This window comes from Anomaloglossus baeobatrachus, chromosome 6 (assembly GCF_048569485.1).
Source record: "Anomaloglossus baeobatrachus isolate aAnoBae1 chromosome 6, aAnoBae1.hap1, whole genome shotgun sequence".
NCBI lineage: Eukaryota > Metazoa > Chordata > Amphibia > Anura > Aromobatidae > Anomaloglossus > Anomaloglossus baeobatrachus.
The window spans coordinates 347257980-347277606 of NC_134358.1; the positions used below are offsets into that span (position 1 = coordinate 347257980).

A 19627-nucleotide genomic window follows, 5' to 3' on the forward strand; every position below is an offset into this window, starting at 1 on the left:
CATATTCAGCTTTGAACAGAGGCGTGAAGGTTTTGTTGCAGAATTGACCGATATTTGGAAATTATATTTGTAAAAAAAAAAAGCTTTCCTGGATTTTCCATTGCCAGTGAAGGTAACACCAAGCAGTGGGGGGTTAGCAGCCAGTAGCTGCTGGGATTTTCCTTTGCTAGCAATAGAAAATGCAGCGGGAGCCCACGCATATTTTTTTTTAAATTTATTTAAATAACTAAAAAAAAATGGGCTTCCCTGTATTTTGATTGCCTGACATCACAGTACTGTAAAAATAAATCATTAAAAAAAGGTGTATTTTTGATTCTCAGCGCAAATAAAGAAGACGGCTAGGGGCTTTCACCCCCATCTGCCTGATTTACCTTGACTGGCAATCAAAATACAGGGATGCCCATTTATTTATTTTTTTATTTAAAAGAAAATAAAAAAAAAATGCGTGGGCTCCTGCCGTATTTTGATCGCCAGTCAGGTAAAGCCAGGCAGCTGGGGGCTGGGATTCTCGGCAGCCCGCAGCTTCCCCTGGAAATGGCGAATTGTTTCTTAGTGCCATTTCCAGGCGCTATACCCGGCTCGTCCAGCAGCTGTGATGGCAGTGGCACGCTGGGTAATAAAGGGGTTAATACCAGATTGGTATTCTCAGATGGTACTACGCCCGAAATTCATTGTCACGCCAAATTAGTCATGGCCACCATGAATTTCTAAGAAACAGAAAAAAAAACACAACACAGAGAAAAAATGTTTTCTAAGAAATAAAACCAAAAAAAATTTAGAGACTCCATCTTTATTTTAACAAAATCCTTAGTCCGACGTAATCCACTGGGACAGCAAAGTCAACTCTGCTTCATCACTGTGCACAGACTGGGTCTATTCACAGTGAGAAGCAAAGCGCAAAGTCAACTTTGCTACAACATTCTGCACAGACACAGTCTATACATAGTGAGAAGCACAGAGAGCCATGTCAGGTCTGCTACATCGCTCTGGACAGAGCGATGTAACAGGCTGACAGTGAGGGTATGATTGTACTTACGTCTCGCATTGCATCACCCCACTCTCAGCACAGGAGCGCCTCAGCTGCATGGAAATACATGCAGCTGACCCGCTGCCGTCAGCAGATTGTGCGCCGTGATGCATTGACACGCACATCACGGTGCACCAGGACCTTTGATGACATCATACTCACGTGACCAGTCTGTAGCCAATGAGGTAATACAACATTCACACATGACTGGTTACATGGGTATGACGTCACGGTCACGGCGGGTCCTTTTAGCCAGAGGTGCTTACTGGAGGGAACAGCAATGATTGGACAGACACGGAATCAGAAGCGCTGGAAGACAGTCTGCAGGACGCATCGTGGGATCTGTAAGAATGATCATAATATTTTTTAATAACGTGTTTTTTTTTTTTTAACAGCCCCTGGACCCAAACTGTAACACAACCTGTAACACAAACGTCCTCAAAAGCTCGTGTTCGGGGTCGTGTGCACGAACACCATGTGTTCGGTACAGACCCCGAATTTTACAGTTTGGGTTCGACTATCCCTACTAGGTTTTGATAGCACAGGCGTCTATGAAATACCTGCATCACACTAACCTGTGCATGAATGTAAATAAACACAGACATAGAGAAAAATCCTTTATTTTGAATAAAGTACAAAACACACACCCTCCTTCACTTCTTTATTAACTCCCAACATCCTGCAGTTCTGGCGTAATCCACACGAGGTCTCACGCTGCTTCAGCTCTGCTACATAGCCAGCGGCCATAGAGCATGACCGCTGGCTGTGCAGACAATGAGAGCTGCGATGACTGCACGGGAGGCTGATACTGTCACAGGCTGGGGGCGCGTCTGCCTACAACCAATCACAGATGAGAGGACGGCCAGTGGGCGGTGAAAACACAGAAAGCTGTGTGTATACGATGCACAGTACAGGAAGCAGTGTGCTGCCATGACACCAAGTCTCGTTAAGTATGAAACGCTGTTTTATTTCTGATTTTCTTTATTTTTCAATTATTTTCCCCAGTGCCAGATCCGGATCTTGCACCTGGTATTCCGGATCCGGCACCCGGAAATCTTTGAAAGTGCACAGATCCGGACTTTTACAACTCTGATACGCTCAGCCCTAGTTGCAAAAGGAAATTTGTTTAGTGGAAGAATTGAATCCTTCTTGTAACACTGAGAATTTACCTTGCACTGTAATTAACCTGTCTAGCCATGAATTGTCTACTGATATGCTGTCTGTACTTTCAAAAGGGTTAAAATTCTGCATCCCTGAGAGGTTCAATTTTGTGGATTTCAAAGTAGATCTCTTTAAAGCAATTAGAAAGATACATCTTTATAAGCATTTTCATTCTATGCCTAAAAACGTTCATTCAATTCCTGAGAGACAACAACCTTGTGCTATTGGAACTATGCCTTTTGATTGCACTGGAGCTATTGACTCAGATTTACAACGCAACTCTAACCTTCTGCTCAGTTTAACCAAACGAGATACAGATTATACTGGTACTTCAATTACATCTCAGGTCCCAATGTTTTCTGGAGGGATTAAATCTGATTTTTGTCCTCCCACGGTGCAGGGCAATTTAATCGAACTCTTTCAGGATGAAGTCCTGAGGGAGATTGAGGCTTTGATTTATCCAGAATTTCCAAAAAAATTGAGCAGGGGTGAATTGGCGGCTGTTCGTATTATGCGTAATTGGGAGGACACCATTTTTCGTGAGGCCGACAAAGGCGGAAATGTTGTCCTCCTAACACGTGAATATTATATCCACAAAGCAAATAGGCAATTGTTGGACACGAACACCTATACATTGCTTCCTTTGGACTCTACACCCCTGTACAAAAAACAACTGTAACGATTTTTGGATAAATATGTAAAATTGCACATGCTAACTCAAAGTCAGGCTGACAAGCTCTTTCCCACTTTTCCCACAAGCCATATTGGTATTTCATACCCTAAATACATAAGAGCAGAAAAAAATCCCCCGGGCCGTCCCATAGTGGCAGCCATAGGCTCTCTTACAGAGCCGCTGTCTCGCTATGTGGATTGGCTGTTGCGTCCTATTTTGACTAATGTACCCTCTTATGTTAAGGATAGTGGTGAATTTATATCTTTACTAAAGGCCGCTTTGCACGCTGCGATATCGGTACCGATATCGCTAGCGTGGGTACCCGCCCCCATCTGTTGTGCGACACGGGCAAATCGCTGCCCGTGCCGCACAACATCGCCCAGACCCGTCACACTACTTACCTGCCCGGCGACGTCGCTGTGACCGGCGAACCGCCTCCTTTCTAAGGGGGCGGTTCGTTCAGCGTCACAGCGACGTCACCGCTGCGTCACTGAACCGCCGCCCAATAGAAGCAGAGGGGCGGAGATGAGCAGGACGTAACATTCCTCCCACCTCCTTCCTTCCGCATAGCGGCCGGGAGTCAGGTAAGGAGAGGTTCCTCGTTCCTGCGGTGTCACACGGAGCGATGTGTGCTGCCACAGGAACGAGGAACAACTTCATTACTGCTGCAGTAACGATTTTTGAGAATGGACCCCCATGTCACCGATGAGCGATTTTGCACGTTTTTGCAACGATGCAAAATCGCTCATAGGTGTCACACGCAACGGCATCGCTAATGCGGCCGGATGTGCGTCACCAATTTTGTGACCCCAACGAGTTCGCATTAGTGATGTCGTAGCGTGTAAAGCCCCCTTAAGGGGTATTACCTGGCGGGAGGGTTTCTTGTTAACCTCAATCGATGTTGAGAGTCTGTAAACCCGCATTCCTCAGATGCAGTGTACTGAGGCTATCCAAAGAGGTTCTCACAAATGTGAATGGTTCTGTTCCTTTGTAGAAGAGGCGTTAGGTTTTATTTTAACAAAAAATGCCTTTCTTATTTTGCATACATGGAACTTTCAGTGCGGGGGTACCAAAATGGGTACCCCCATAGCATGCTCTTTGGCTAACATCTTCCTGGGCATTTTTGAGAGCTGCTATATTTTTTAATCTAAAAACGCTTTTCTCAGACACACAAAACATTATCTAAGGTACGTGGACGACATAGTCATCGTGTGGGATGGCTCTGCTGAGCTGTTCTCAGATTTTGTAGAACACCTCAATGCCTTAAACAAGATGAATATGTCGTTCACTTCCCTTTTTGGGGGAAATTCTTTAAGTTTCTTAGATGTTGACATTAAAATCAGGGATGGTTCGATTTTGACAAAAGTGTATAGGAAACCAACTGCCTCAAATTCTCTGCTCCATTTTAGCAGCGCCCACCCAAGACATACAAAAACGCTTTATTCTTTAGCCAGTTTATCAGGTTGAGAAGAATTAATAACGATAACAAAACTTTTTTGGAGCAGGCAGCAGAATGAAAATAGGGGCAGATAGAGGCTACCCTGATAATATTGTAGAGGATTCTTTTAAGAAAGCTGCATCCATGCCTCCACACCCTAGTAAAAAAAAAAAAAAAAGTCAGTTGATTGATAATAGGTGTTAAGGAGATTTACTTTTAATTTCAAGTTTGGTCCACTCGACACTAGTAAAAGAAATGTTTTATACAATAATTGGCATATTTTGGAAAGGGATGCAGATTTAAAAGATATGACACAACTTAAACCCTTAGTTACATACCGTACATGTAATAATTTAAAAGATCTATTAGTTAAGAACCGACTTGGTCATTCAACCACATGGCTAGATAGGTATTGCCCATCCAGGAATTATCGTTGCGGCAATTGCAGGTTCTGTAAACTACATCTTACTGTAAACCCTATACAGATTGGCTCTTTCTCCCATACTGTAAAGAAAATAATTTTGTGCAAAACAAAGTTTGTTGTGTACATTATTTTGTGCCCGTGCGGTAGGTTCTATATCGGGAAAACAATTAGACCCTTTATGTCCGCTTCAAGTAGCACTATAATTCAATCACAACCAGCAAAGGTTCTCCTCGGTTAATTAACCATATTCGTGACAGTCATGGAAACCCAGATTTATTATATTTTGCAGGGCTTGAAAGGGTTAATCTCCCTCCCTGGGTGGTAAACTTCATAGACTGTTGCTACAGACTGAAGCTAGGTTGTTGATTATTAAATACAAGGCACAAGGAGATTTGGGATTGAATGATAGAAATGATTTATCGGTATTTTTGTGATGCATCCTCATACCTCTGTATATGTATTTGTACATCTGTATTTCATTGCTTTGTACATCATTTTTTTGTAATTGTTTTCTTTTATGCACTCCTCATTGTTATTATTGGTGGTGACGTGGACTGTGTGCACCTCTATAGGGGGTGGTGGTTTCTGTCCTTCCACATGGACCCGTTGAAGCTTAGTTAGACGCAAAACGGCCGTCGTCCGTGAGGGGGCCTGCAACCAGCTCCTTTACCATTATTTTATCCTGCACATTTTTACAATAAAGAAGATTTTCGGCTAGAAGTTGGAGAGTGCGGTCTGGACTTTAGACTTTTTATATCAACAGTATTACTTTTCGTCCTTTATGACCTTGAAAAGGGTTAAAGTCGCCTCCTAGCTAGCCACACCCCAAAAAAGAAAAAAATAAGTACTTTCACCATGCTAGGTTTTGATAAGAATGCCACTGACCTCAAAAACATCATAAAGTAAAATGCTGTTTTAACAAAGCATATGGCCTCAACATTTTGGCCAATAAACAAGCTTCTCCTATATTTTATACTTGTTTGAGTTGCCAGTTTGGAATGCATAGATTTGTCAAAGAAACACATTTTCTGTGTACTTATTAATGTGAGAGTTGTCTTAATTGCTTTCACTCTTTTATAGGCTGGCTTGACCATAGTTCCTGACAGCACTATTGGATCCATCTTGCATGCTGTAAATAATCTTCTTGACCAAAGTTGTAACCCAACTGAGAGTTTTTATGTTTTCCTGGCTTCCAGCTGTTACAGTGTTTTCAATTTCTTGCTGACAATTGAGAAGGATGTTGAACATGTAATAAAAAGGTAAAAAAATAAATAAAAATGAAGCTTAAAGCTTGAGTCAATATTTGACAAGAAAGGGAGAAATTAAGGAGTGAAGGAACTACATCTTCAAAGGAAGTAAGTACAATCAAAAATTTTTATTCAAAGCATTTTAAAAACACTAAAAAAACTGCAGCATTTTAACACCTGATGCGTTTCTGGCGCACAAAAAGACACACTTAGTCATCATTTCCTATGACTTTCCTGTGTCTTTTTGAGCGCCAGAAATGCGTCGGGTGTTAACATGCTGCAGTTTTTTTAGTGTTTTTAAAATGCTTTGAAGAAAGATTTTTCATTTTACTAATCGCTCCTTGTAAGATGCCATTCCTTCACGCCTTTAATTCTACCTTTCTGGTCGACGCCTTACCAGAGGATCTGGCATCCATTTCCTATTTCATGGACTTAAACTGCTACATACAGCGTTGTGAGCTTCCACTTTTTTCTTTTAGTTTGCTCTGTATTTGACACTTGACATTTAAGTCTCAGTAACTGGATGCTAAAATCCAGTTACCATTTAATGTATAAATCTGAGTGTATGTATGTGTGTATGTCCGCTAAACTAATCCGCACCGTCATATGTACAATCACGAAATTTTGCACCGTCAACCCATGTGACTCAGGGAACATCATAGACTGTTTTGATGGGAAAATGTAACCCCACACTATACAGTTACTCTCCAAAAAACCTGCTTCCATTAAAGTCAATGGTGCTGGGAGCTACAGATCATAAAAAAGCAGCTGTGATTGGTTGCTATAGGAACGAAGGACATTCTTAGTATAAAAGGCTTGTGTGTGAGGTAATAAGATGTCGGTGGGGACACAGAGAGAGACAGAAAGAGACAGACAGACATAAGCTCAGACAGAGACAGACAGAGACAGAGACAGACTGGGACAGAGACAGACGGGGACAGAGACAGACGGGGACAGAGACAGACGGGGACAGAGACAGACGGGGACAGAGACAGACGGGGACAGAGACAGACGGGGACAGAGACAGACGGGGACAGAGACAGACGGGGACAGAGACAGACGGGGACAGAGACAGACGGGGACAGAGACAGACGGGGACAGAGACAGACGGGGACAGAGACAGACGGGGACAGAGACAGACGGGGACAGAGACAGACGGGGACAGAGACAGACGGGGACAGAGACAGACGGGGACAGAGTGAGAAATAGACAGGGAAAAAGACGGACACACAGAGCGACACGGACACACAGAGCGACACGGACACACAGAGCGACACGGACACAGGCAGACAGAGAAAGACCAGGAAAGAGACAGACAGACACACATAGACAAACACAAACAGACAGAGAGATAGATAGACAGACAGGGAAAAAGGCAGACAGAGGCAGACACAAAGAAAGACTGGCATAGACAGGGAAAGAGACAGACAGGGAAAGAGACAGACAGGGAAAGAGACAGACAGGGAAAGAGACAGACAGGGAAAGAGACAGACAGGGAAAGAGACAGACAGGGAAAGAGACAGACAGGGAAAGAGACAGACAGGGAAAGAGACAGACAGGGAAAGAGACAGACAGACATAGAGAGAGACAGACAGACATAGAGAGAGACAGACAGACATAGAGAGAGACAGACAGACATAGAGAGAGACAGACAGACATAGAGAGAGACAGACAGACATAGAGAGAGACAGACAGACATAGAGAGAGACAGACATAGAGAGAGAGAGACAGACATAGAGAGAGAGAGACAGACATAGAGAGAGAGAGACAGACATAGAGAGAGAGAGACAGACATAGAGAGAGAGAGACAGACATAGAGAGAGAGAGACAGACAGAGAGAGAGAGAGACAGACAGAGAGAGAGAGAGACATAGAGAGAGACAGACAGACATAGAGAGAGACAGACAGACATAGAGAGAGACAGACATAGAGACACACAGATACACACTGATAGAGACACACTGGGAAAGAGACAGACAGATATGGAAAAAGGCAGACATAGACAGGGAAAGAGATAAAGGCACAGATAGACAGACAGGGAAAGATGCAGAGAGAGGCAGACAGGGAAAGGGGCAGACAAAGATACAGACAGGGAAAGATACAAAGAGACAGAGAGAGAGAAATAGACAGGCAGACACAGAGAAACAGACGCAGAGAGACACAGACGCAGAGAGACACAGGGAAAAAGGCAGAGACAAACAGGGAAAAAGGCAGAGACAGAGACAGACCGACACAAACACAGACAGAGAGATAGACGGACAGGGAAAGAGACAGACAGGCAGACAAGGAAAGAGAGAGACAGGCAGAGGAGGAAAAAATACAGTTTTAGAGACAGACAGGGAAAGATAAAGAAACCAACTAATTCAATGAAGAAAAAACAAAAAAGCCAGCATTAAATGTGCACTACAGCAAAAAAAATTCCAAACTTTACTTATAAAAATTTGAGATGTTTGGCAAAAAAATTGCAATTTCTTGAGCTACCCCGCCACGTCACTGAAAATCTCTTTGGGGCAGTCCTACTCTAAAATATTTTTATAAAATATGCCAGATGGCCTCATATATGAAAAAGTAGAACTGTTCTTAGCAGCACTTACTTGGTGTTTTTCAATCCCGTACCCATGACTGAATCATGGCTGTGGGTGGGACAGGCCCAAGCAAATGCTACATGAAGTAAATAGCCTGTGGACAGGGCTTGATGACTGAATGTGAACAGCCACCAATTGCCAAAATCTAGACAGGTGGAATACATCCCAAATTGGGGTGCATAGCAAGGTGGGGGTCAGCCACCGACCAATTCAATGAAGAAAAAAACAAAAAAGCGAGCACCAAATGTGCACTACAGCACTAAAAAAGGGAAAGATAGAGGCAGACAGAGAGACAGACATTAGAGAGAGAGACAGACATAGAGAGAGACACACAGACTAACAAAGACTGACTGGGAAAGAGACAGAGAGGGAAAGAGACAGAGAGAGACAGACAAAGATATAGACAGACATGGAGAGACACACAGACAGAGGCACAGACAGGGCAAGGGACAGACAGGGCAAGGGACAGACAGGGCAAGGGACAGACAGGGCAAGGGACAGACAGGGCAAGGGACAGACAGGGCAAGGGACAGACAGGGCAAGGGACAGACAGGGCAAGGGACAGACAGGGCAAGGGACAGACAGGAAAAGATGCAGGCAAAGAGACAGACAGGAAAAGATGCAGGCAAAGAGACAGACAGGAAAAGATGCAGGCAAAGAGACAGACAGGGAAAGATGCAGGCAAAGAGACAGACAGGAAAAGATGCAGGCAAAGAGACAGACAGGAAAAGATGCAGGCAAAGAGACAGACAGGAAAAGATGCAGGCAAAGAGACAGACAGGAAAAGATGCAGGCAAAGAGACAGACAGGAAAAGATGCAGGCAAAGAGACAGACAGGAAAAGATGCAGGCAAAGAGACAGACAGGAAAAGATGCGGGCAAAGAGACAGACAGGAAAAGATGCGGGCAAAGAGACAGACAGGAAAAGATGCGGGCAAAGAGACAGACAGGAAAAGATGCGGGCAAAGAGACAGACAGGAAAAGATGCGGGCAAAGAGACAGACAAAGAGACAGACGGGAAATGATGTAGACAGACATGGTAAAAGGCAGACACAGACAGACAGGGAAAGAGACAGACATAGAAAAAGGCAGACAGAAACAGACAGGGAAAGAGACAGACAAGCACAGACAGACAGGCATATAGTATTCTAATGGCAGCCGCTGGCCAATCAGAGGTAAACAGCTGATGCGTATGACATCACCTGCCTACATCTGATTGGCCGGCAGCTGGCTTTGGAATAGTGCCTAAAGAGATTGACTGCGCAGCGGCAAAACGTTCATCTGAATTTTAGATGAAGCGCTGACAGTGGCCACAATCATCAAGGGGGGCTCGTGCCTGCCTTTCGCAAGAAGCAGGCAAGAGGGCGCCGAGGGAATGGAGGACAGGTGAGAAGAATGTTTTGGGGTGTGTGTGTGTGTGTGTGTGTGTGTGTGTGTGTGTGTGTGTGTGTGTGTGTGTGTGTGTAGAATGGCACAATAAGGGACCAGAATGGGACATTGCTACAGGAAGAGAATCTAACTGACAGGGGACAGTACTACAAGAAGAGGACCTGCATGGTCACATTAGTAATAGGGGACAAGGATGGGCACATTGCTACAGGATGAGGACAAAGGTTGGGAAAATTACTACAGGATGGAGCACATTAGTAAAAAAGGAGGGGGAACATATTACTATGGATAGGGTCATGGAGAGTCCCATTATTACAGGATGAGGACAAGAATGAAGCACATTCGTGAAAGGGGACGAGGCTAGGGCACATTATTACAGGATGGGGACAAGGATGGGGCACACTACTACAGGATTGGGACATGAATGGGGCACATTTGTAAAATGGGACAAGGATGTGAACATTACTTCAGGATGGGGACAAGGACGGGGCAAATTTGTAATACGGGACAAGGAGGGGGTACATTACTAGAAGATGGGGACCAGGATTGGATGGGGGACATTACTACTATACATACATACAAGTGCACATTTGTTATAATAAGCAAGCAAAAAATGTTCAAAAACAGTGACCCAAAGATATATAGAAAAAATATGATGCCAATAAAAATTTCAATGCGGTGCCCCAAATTATTTTTTTTCTTTGTGTGGCCTATACACACAGCTGAGTTTGAGACCCCGGATATCGACTGTACAAAATTCTTCACAATTTATTACATAAAAGTTTGGTAAATGTAAAATTTCCCTGTTATTGGTTAAGATACATAATTAAGTTAAAATGGTAGTACATTCTTTCCCTTGCAGGGATTTTCTGTGGAGGGAATGCATTTCCTTACTGTCCTTGATGCCAAATGTTCTGAAGCTAATGTTACAGAATCTTCAACTTAGTCAAGCATACCAGGATGAGCTCCCTGTGATTGCCCAGCTGCTTTGCCTGCTGCTCCAAAATACGCAGCTAAGAAGCCATATGATGACCAATGCTTTTCTTGTACAGCAGACCCTTCAGGATGTTATGGTATGATAATTTACTATGTATAAAATCTTTTTGTCGCTGTAAAACCCAAATTACTGGCCTTTGCTAACAGAATAAATTGTCATCCAAACTTTAATAGGGACCAAATAGGATTCCTAATGGGAAAATCCATAAGTATCAATCTGTGTAGATTGTTTTTAATGACAATGATGTGAGAAATGACAATAGACAATGATGTGAGAAAGGAGTGAAAGGGAACAAACCTGTGATGGTGCTTGGTCCTTTTGAGATTTCCATATTTCTGAACAATATTGACCTAATATTACATCAGATTTTCACACAAGTCTATATCACATGTCCAGTGCACAGGAACTCCTAATGAATATTACATTTATGAGGGGGGAGGGGCCTGACTGCTGTTAGTGCTGGCTGTGTGAGCTAGTATCTCCGTACACAAGCACTCATAACACAACTAGAGACTGCACTGTAACTTAACTAATCAGCCTAAAAATTTCAATGAGGAAAATGGCCAGAGGAATTTACAGAGATGTTCCCGCAGAGTGCACGCCTTCACAGGAAGGAGCACCATCTTCTCCTGCATGGTCACAAGTCTTCTCTACAAGATTTGATGAGACTGCCTCTGATATGCCTATCACAGAGGAGAATGCAAAATCATCTTAGCTTCCTCTGCTCCTTTTTAAAGGCAGATGTTAAAGCAGCGATCAGTGAGTTAAAGGGAACCTGTCAGGTGCAATATGCACGCAGAACCACGGACAGGTCTAGGTGCATATCTCTAACTCCTGCCTAAATGTCCCAGGCTATAGTAGCATGCATAAAGAGATCTTTAGACAAAGTAATTCTAAAGATCCTTTCTTATATGATAATGAGCACATGGAACAGATGCAAGGGCGTTAGCTCCTGTGCTCATTTCTCCCTCTTAGGCCTGTTTCACATGTCAGTGATTCTGGTACGTATGTGCTAATTTTTATACGTACCAGAATCACTGACATACGCAGACCCATTATAATCAATGGGTCTGCGCACACATCAGTGATTTTTGACTGACCGTGTCTCCGTGTGGCGTACACGCATGTCTGTGATTGCCGCAGGGAGACCTGTCCATTTTCTCTGGCGTCACTGATGTCCCACGGACCACACAGTGGTGTGATCCATGAAACACGTACCAGAAAAACCCGGACATTGAAAATAAGAAACATTTTTAACTCCCCTTCTCCAGCGACGCTGGTCTCCGGCCTCTGCTGCCTCTGCTTCAGAGCCAGCTAATTACTGCATGCATATTCATGTATGCAGCCAGTGAAAAAGTCTGTGTTTTTCACTAACGTGTGAAACAGGCCTTAGCACGTTAGCACTCCCACAGGGGCATGCTAATATGATATTCAATGTCCGCTGCCTAGTGTCACCAGTGGTGACATGCCTACCTGTGTCCGCTCTCATTGCTTCAGATGCCGGGTAGTGTGCATGCTCAGAAGTCCCCGGCATTTCCGGTCATGTGCACTAGATTTCTCTGAAGCCTGACACATATACCCAGCTTCATAGTGCGCATGACCGGAAGTGCTGGGGACTTCTGATCATGCACAGCACACTGAGCGACATCTGAAGCGGTGAGAGTGGACAAAGGTACGCCTGTAACTGCTGGTGACGCTAGGCATTGGACATTTAATAGCATCTTAGTATGCCCCTGTGGGCATGCTAAGAGGGCGGAATGAGAGCAGGAACTAACGCCATTACGACTAGTCCCTGTGCTCATTAGCATAGGCAGGTTCCCTTTAAAGCTGGATATTAACTCCCTGGATGAGCACACAGATCATATAGAAGCTGCAGTGGCGGAATACATGACCTCTCTCAATGACCTAATAGATGTACACTCTGAAGTGGACAAAGAGATGCAACAAATTAAGAACAAGCTGTGGAATCTGGAAGATAGATCCTGCCTGAATAATGTCCAGAGGGATCCCCAGAGTCTATAGTCAACTCAGGCTTGAGCCCCTTTTTTTCATAGCCCTCTTCAACATATGCTACCTGAAGCATGACATTTAGATTTAATGGTGGATCGCATTCATAGGGTACCCAAGCCTAAATGACTAAATCCTGCCTGCCCAAAGGACATACTTGCAAGTTTTCATTATTTCAAAACAAAAGAATCTTTCTTGCGTCTCTTGAGGCATAAATCCGAATTAGGTTTGTCACATCTGCGTATAAATTGTGCGAGTGCAATGCGAGAAATATATCGCAATTGTACTTGCACCATTGTTAAACAAAAGAGCAGAGCATATCTGGTAAGTTTTCCTCTGCAAACTTCTGCGTTCAGGGCAAATCGCAGATGTTGCAAGTGGCTCCGTACCTCGGCAATACAAGTCAATGGGTGTTAGAACAATGCACGGCACATGGACATGCATTTTTAACATGGAGTTTTACATACAGTCAAATGATAGAAAAATAGCTGAATACGTAGATGATGGTTAGATAGGTAGATAGAGAGATAGCTGTGAAACACATATATAATGTCCCGCCCTCCTGAATATTGTAATATTGCACCCTTTAATGCCTTTCATGTGGCACTAAAAAAAAAAAAGACAACGTGGGGTCCCTTTTATTTTTGGTAGCCAGCTAAGGTAAAGCAGACTGCTGCAGCCTTCAGAGTGCAGCTTACAGCATTACCTTCTCTGGTAATCCAAAATAGAGGACACCCCACCCTGTTATTTTAAATTATTTAATTTTAAATACATTTAAAGTAACAGAGTGGGGCGCCCTCTGTTATCAGCCACGGTAAAGTTGCCAGCTGCAGTTTGAAGCTGTCTGCTTTACCTTAACTGTCTACCAAAAATAAAGGAGACCTCACGTGTTTGTTTTTTTTATTATTGAATTTGGGGCTAAAAGGCACTAAAGGATGTAAGCTTACAATATGTAGTGGGGTGGAACATTATATATGTGTTGTACATATATCTCACTATCCATTCATCTATCTAGCTTTTGACAGTGTGTAAAACTCCATGTTAAATACACATGTCACATGGATATCACATGACACACGGAGACTAGGCAAGGGAAAAAACGCACTCACATGACATATGGATTGACAAGCATGTCACTCGCATCGCACTCGAAGACATTTCAGGAGCAACAACGGAATGATATATTCTACACACAGATGTGACTGAACCCTTACGGAGAGACTATCCACACAGAATGATTGTTCAAGCCAAGAACAGGTGCTCATGCTTCACGGTGTGGCTAATCATTTAAATCTAACTTCAAAAACATAAGAAAAGCAGGCAACTCACCGGTCATTGGAAAACATTTAGAGGACTTTTAATCTTCAGGCATGGTGGGGAGGGGTAGGGATGGATGCACACAAATGACGGCAGTTTCGCACCTGATACAGGTGCTTTTACGGGTCAATGAAAGTCGTCTAAATGTTTTCCGCTGACCAGTGAGTTGCCTGCTTTTCTTATGTTTTTGAAGTTCACATGTTCTGGATCTTTGCAGTGCACCACTGCGCTATTAGTAAGCGGGTCTTGATAACAACAGCACTGCTGCATTGTTCTATTTGATTCACAGCACTATAGTGCCAGTTTTTTTTCTTCTCAGAATTATTGAAATCTACCTTCCAACTTTCTTGTTTTCCCTCATTCTCCACCCCCCCCCCCAATCACCCCCTGTTCTTTTATTGATGACACTGGCTTCATAAAGCAAAATAAACAAAAATAAAGGGTGTCTGAGATAGATGGAAAACAGGTGGGAGGGTATATTTAAATGATTAGCTATGCCATATTGCACGAGCACCTGTTTTTGGCTTGAACAGTCCTTCTGTGCTGTTAGAGTCCTTTTAAAAGAACCTTTCCAAGGGATAACTGTTTCTCCAGATCTTTCCACAGCTACGCTAGCTAAACCACTGGAATTTGTTTTGGCTACTGAAGTACTCCCTGACTCTAACATCTGTTATAAATGGGTGTTCTCTATCAAACTGGTGATACATAAAGATGGCACGACGCATGCCTGTTTTTCTTATGCACAAGCTAAGGATCTGCTGAAACTCTGTAACATGCTGCCAAAATCATTCCAGTGAAACAAAATAGCCCCGGAGCATCAGTGGAATATAACTCCAGACTGGTCTAATGCTTGACTGTATGGTTGGTTTGGATATACAATAACAATGGGTTAAGGAGTTTACTCCTTACTAGTTGAGTACACAATCCACTATTTGTTAGTTATGTGGCACCATCACTCAGCGACTCATTAGGGTTTTGTTGCCTGAAGTACTGTCATTACTTGCCCAGCTTCTCACTTTTGTGGGGTTTTATTTGTACTTGTATGTCTATTTTGTTTTTAAGTTTCTTTCATATAGTTCAGGGCTGTAAAGTCGGTAAGCCAAACCTCCAACTCCTCAATGTCCCAGACTCCAACTCCAAGACTCCGACTCCCTCATACATGGCTCGTTTAATTATTATTATGACAAAAAAGTCAAACTATTAGAACATACAATATATTTATTGGAATTCAACTTTAGAACAGAAAACACTTTAACCCCTTCAGCCCCGGGCGATTTTCCGTTGTTTGTTTTTTTTGCTCCCCTTCTTTCGAGAGCCGTAACTTTTTTATTTTTCCATTAATTTTGCCATATAAGGGCTTATTTTTTTTTACAGGACAAGTTGTACCTTTGAATGAAACCATAAGTTTTACCATATAGTGTACTGGAAAACTGCAGAAAAAAAACCTCCATGTGCATGAAAAATTGGATAAATCTTTTTCAGATATTTTATTCATCGTGTTCACTATATATTAAAACTGATGTGTCGGTGTGCTGCCTTGGGTCAGTATGAGTTCGTACACCCCAAACATGTATAGGTTTACTTTTTTCTTAGGGGTTAAAAAAATTCACAAGTTTGTCCAAAAAAGTAGCACACTTTTTGCGTCATTTTCCGAAACCCGTAGCGTTCTCATTTTTCGGAATCTACGACTGAGTTATGACTTATTTTTTGAGTTTTAAGTTGACATTTTTAAGGGTACCATTTTTGCACAGATGCTACATTTTGATCACCTGTTATTGCATTTTGTGCAAAAGTTGCAATGACCAAAAAATTGTATTTTGGTGTTTGGAGGTTTTTTGTGGCTACGCCATTTACCAATCAGATTGGTTGATTTATATTTTGCTTGGGCATTTCTGAACTCTGCGATACCAAATGTGTATATTTTTTACTATTTCCCCAGGGGGCTATAAGGATCAGCAGTCTGATTGCTTGTCCATTTCTGTAGGTCACAGCTGCACAGCTGAGATCTGCTGAAATGCTGCTCTCCAATTGCATGGAGCGCTCTCCCCGCAGTAAGAGGAAGTGACTCATGATAGCTATAGAAGTCATCACATGACCCTGTGCTACCATGGCAACCATCAGCTCCACGTGATCACATCATGTGACTTCCGATGGGGGCGGGTGAGTGAACGCTTACTGCTGCGGGCATGTACATCAGACTGTCACGTTTTGAAAGCACGATGAAAAGCGGATCCACACGTACCTGGGAGTCACACATGTCAGCTGTTTAAATCAGCTGACATGTGCGGGGATCGTCACAGACTGCCCACATCAGCCTGTGGTGAATATCCTGACAGGATCCATGATGTACCCACTAAGTCATGTGTCGGGAAGAGGTTAATATGCAATACACTATGCAGTAAGTGGAACAAAAAAGTTTAACAAAAACGTACTGAATAACATTTCTGCAATCTATGAATTTGTTCTGAGAAATAGTATAGTCCTTCAGATCCTCCATTATAGATGACCTCAAATATGACCTAATTATTTTGAGCCTACATAACAACTTCTTTACACTAACTTGGTTTAGTGTCTAAGTGGTAACCATCTGGCCAACATCTCCAACAATCTTGGGTTATAAAGGAATTGTGCATGGAGCAGACATGCACATTGCTGCTTCATGTCATTCAAATACTTTTCAAAATAAACTCCTTATCTGGTGAGGCTGAAGATATGGAGCATTAGCACTGGATGACAAAATTCCTCATCTGATGAAGCTGAAAATAAGGCAGCACTGGATGACCCAACTTCTCATCTGATGAGGCTGAAAATATGGTAGCAGTAGCTCTGGGTGACACAACCTTTGCTCTTGGCCATCCTGTAGCCACTTATTTTAACCGCTATCTCTGTCAGAGCTTCTTTTCCTTTTAGTAAGCTGTTGATCATCCAGCAATATATGATGACTTGGGTCCTCAAACAGCTGCTAGAATAAATTTTAATTTCTAATAGCAGTGTCTCTCACCATTTCATTAAAGCAGCAATCTGCATCTGCAATTAAACCTCCTCTTTAGAACAGGAAAAACAGAAAGTTCTTCCACTCCTTTATGAAAATGACGGCAGTTAAATTATCAGCTTGCAGTTTTTTTTCCATGTAAATGGATGATGAAGTAATTCCTTTAATTCAGGCACCTGTGGTTATTGACCTTCATTTAGTGTTACATAAGGGTTAGCCTGGTCTACAAGAAAGGTTTTCAGCTCAAACAATCACTCAATCATTAAATAAGTGCTGCCCCACTATGTGGCTTCATCGACAACTGCCCCTTTTCCATCATCATGTTTCTTCAAGATGGAATCAAATTTAGGGGTTCTGACGGCAATAACCAATTTCCTCACTTTGTCATTTAGAGTTCCAGCATGTCACGCTTCCATACTATCTCTTATTGCCTGCTGCACAACACATGTGATGAAAAGACAGATTTGAAGCCGCTTCAACAAGATCATCTACTATATTTTATTTTACTTATACAGCTCTATTTTTTCCACAGAGCTTTACAGTTGTAATCATCAATGTCCCCATTGCAGCGCACAATCTAAATTACCTGTCAGTATGTTTTTGGAGTGTGGGATGCAACCGGAGAATCCAAAGGACACCCACGTAAAACACGGAAAGAACAGACAAACTCCTTGCAGATGTTGTCCTTGGTAGCATTTGAAACCAGGACCCAAGTGCTGTAAGGCTATGTGCGCACGTTGCGTATTTACATACAGTTACGCTGCGATCTGCACCGCAGCGTAACTGCATGTGTCCTGCGTCCCCAGCATAATCTATGAAGATTATGCAGGAGCCGTGCGCACGTGGCGTCTTAGAGCGCAGTGCTTCGGCTGCGGCCCGAAGCACGCGTTCTAAGAAGTGACATGTCACTTCTTTCCTGCGCTTTGCCTGCAGTCCCCGCTCTGTCTATGGGAGGGGCTGCAATCAGAGCGCATGGAATCGGCTTTTTTTTTTTCATTACGGACTTTTTCTGCAGTGATTTGAAGCGCACGTGTGCTGTTCAAATCGCTGCAGAAATTTCTCCAGTAACAGTACGCAACGTGCGCACATAGCCTAAGACTAATTTTGCTGTTCATCTGCAGTAATGTCTGTCTGTTTCTCATATACAGGAAGAGAACTGTGGCCTTCCATCTGAAACATACTGAATCTGAAGTTTTCTTCTAGCTCCTGTTAACCTTCATTGTTCTCATTCATCAGTTTAATTCAACTCTTGTGTGAAGCATAGTCAGCTACAAAAACAAGAACCTGTTCTAGCAGTTTTAAGATGAGTTCAGGCATTCCTTTCAAGTGTAAAAAAAACACCAAAAACTTGAGCTGAAACAATATTCAGTAAACATGCAACATTAAGCATGTGAATTGCAGCCTTAAGACTAGAAAAAAAAAAAAAAACAAAGAGAAAAATTGCATGTAAAATACCCTGACTATAAATAAATAAATTGCAAGTGCTTAATAACAGGGTACTTAGTGTATACATTTTTGCAAAAAGGTAAAAAGCTGTCTCACCTCGTCAAGGTGTACCCATCTGAGACAGTCCCTAACCTACTGAAGTTAAAAACATTATCAATACCTGACTTGTCATGTCAAACTCCAATATGAATGGTGGCAAGTGGTCAGCTGTGTCCCAGATTAAATACACAGCGAAGTGAGACGCAATTAGTTGTTCAGTCTCAGTATTAGGAGGGCTGCGCCCCTAACTTGCAACAAAGCAAGATAACATACAAAAAACACCAAAAACCTGAGCTGAAACAATGTTCAGTAAACATGCAACATTAAGCATGTGAATTGCAGCCTTAAGACTAGAAAAAAAAAAATCCATAAATGATTGGATAGTCTTTGCCAAAGGCTCTATTACCATCTTGAATGAGGCAGACAAGAAACCAGGTTTTTCCAGTCCCCTGTCACATGATCACTGTTATACACTGCATAACGGCAATCAAGTAAAAGTCAAAGTACCAGTAAAAAAAATAATTTCTCTCCCACCTGACATGAAAAACATGTCATATGGGAAAGAAATGTCCTCCCTCGGTGTGGCCAAACTCCCCCGACCCGCTCCTCCTGAGCTTCTGTAATGGCAGGCTCATGAGTTGGGCGCTCGCCGAAACAGTCCTCCTCTGATATCTCTCGAATCTATCATATCAGATGGAAGAGGAATGGTCCCCCGAGGTCACCCCCATTACTCCCTGAATTCACTGCAGTACCTCTGTACAGAGAGAGTCCCCTGTTGCCCCTTCTTCTCCTCTCCTTGAAGAAAAATGGTGGGCGCATGCGCAGAGAGACAGCTCTCACCCAATTGTCTGCAGGAGATAAACTGCAGTGACATCACTGAGGTGACG

At 42.9% G+C, this 19627-nt stretch overlaps 1 protein-coding gene across 3 annotated transcripts in view; it reads left to right on the forward strand.

The window, feature by feature from the left end:
• Positions 1–19627, forward strand: part of TEX10 (testis expressed 10) — a 1039320-nt gene that overhangs the window by 918428 nt on the left and 101265 nt on the right. For all 3 annotated transcript variants that reach the window (XM_075314987.1, XM_075314985.1, XM_075314986.1), the window contains 2 exons: positions 5804–5982; positions 10805–11015. In XM_075314987.1, the coding sequence (XP_075171102.1) occupies positions 5804–5982; positions 10805–11015 (390 nt within the window). The remainder of the gene's footprint in view (positions 1–5803; positions 5983–10804; positions 11016–19627) is intronic.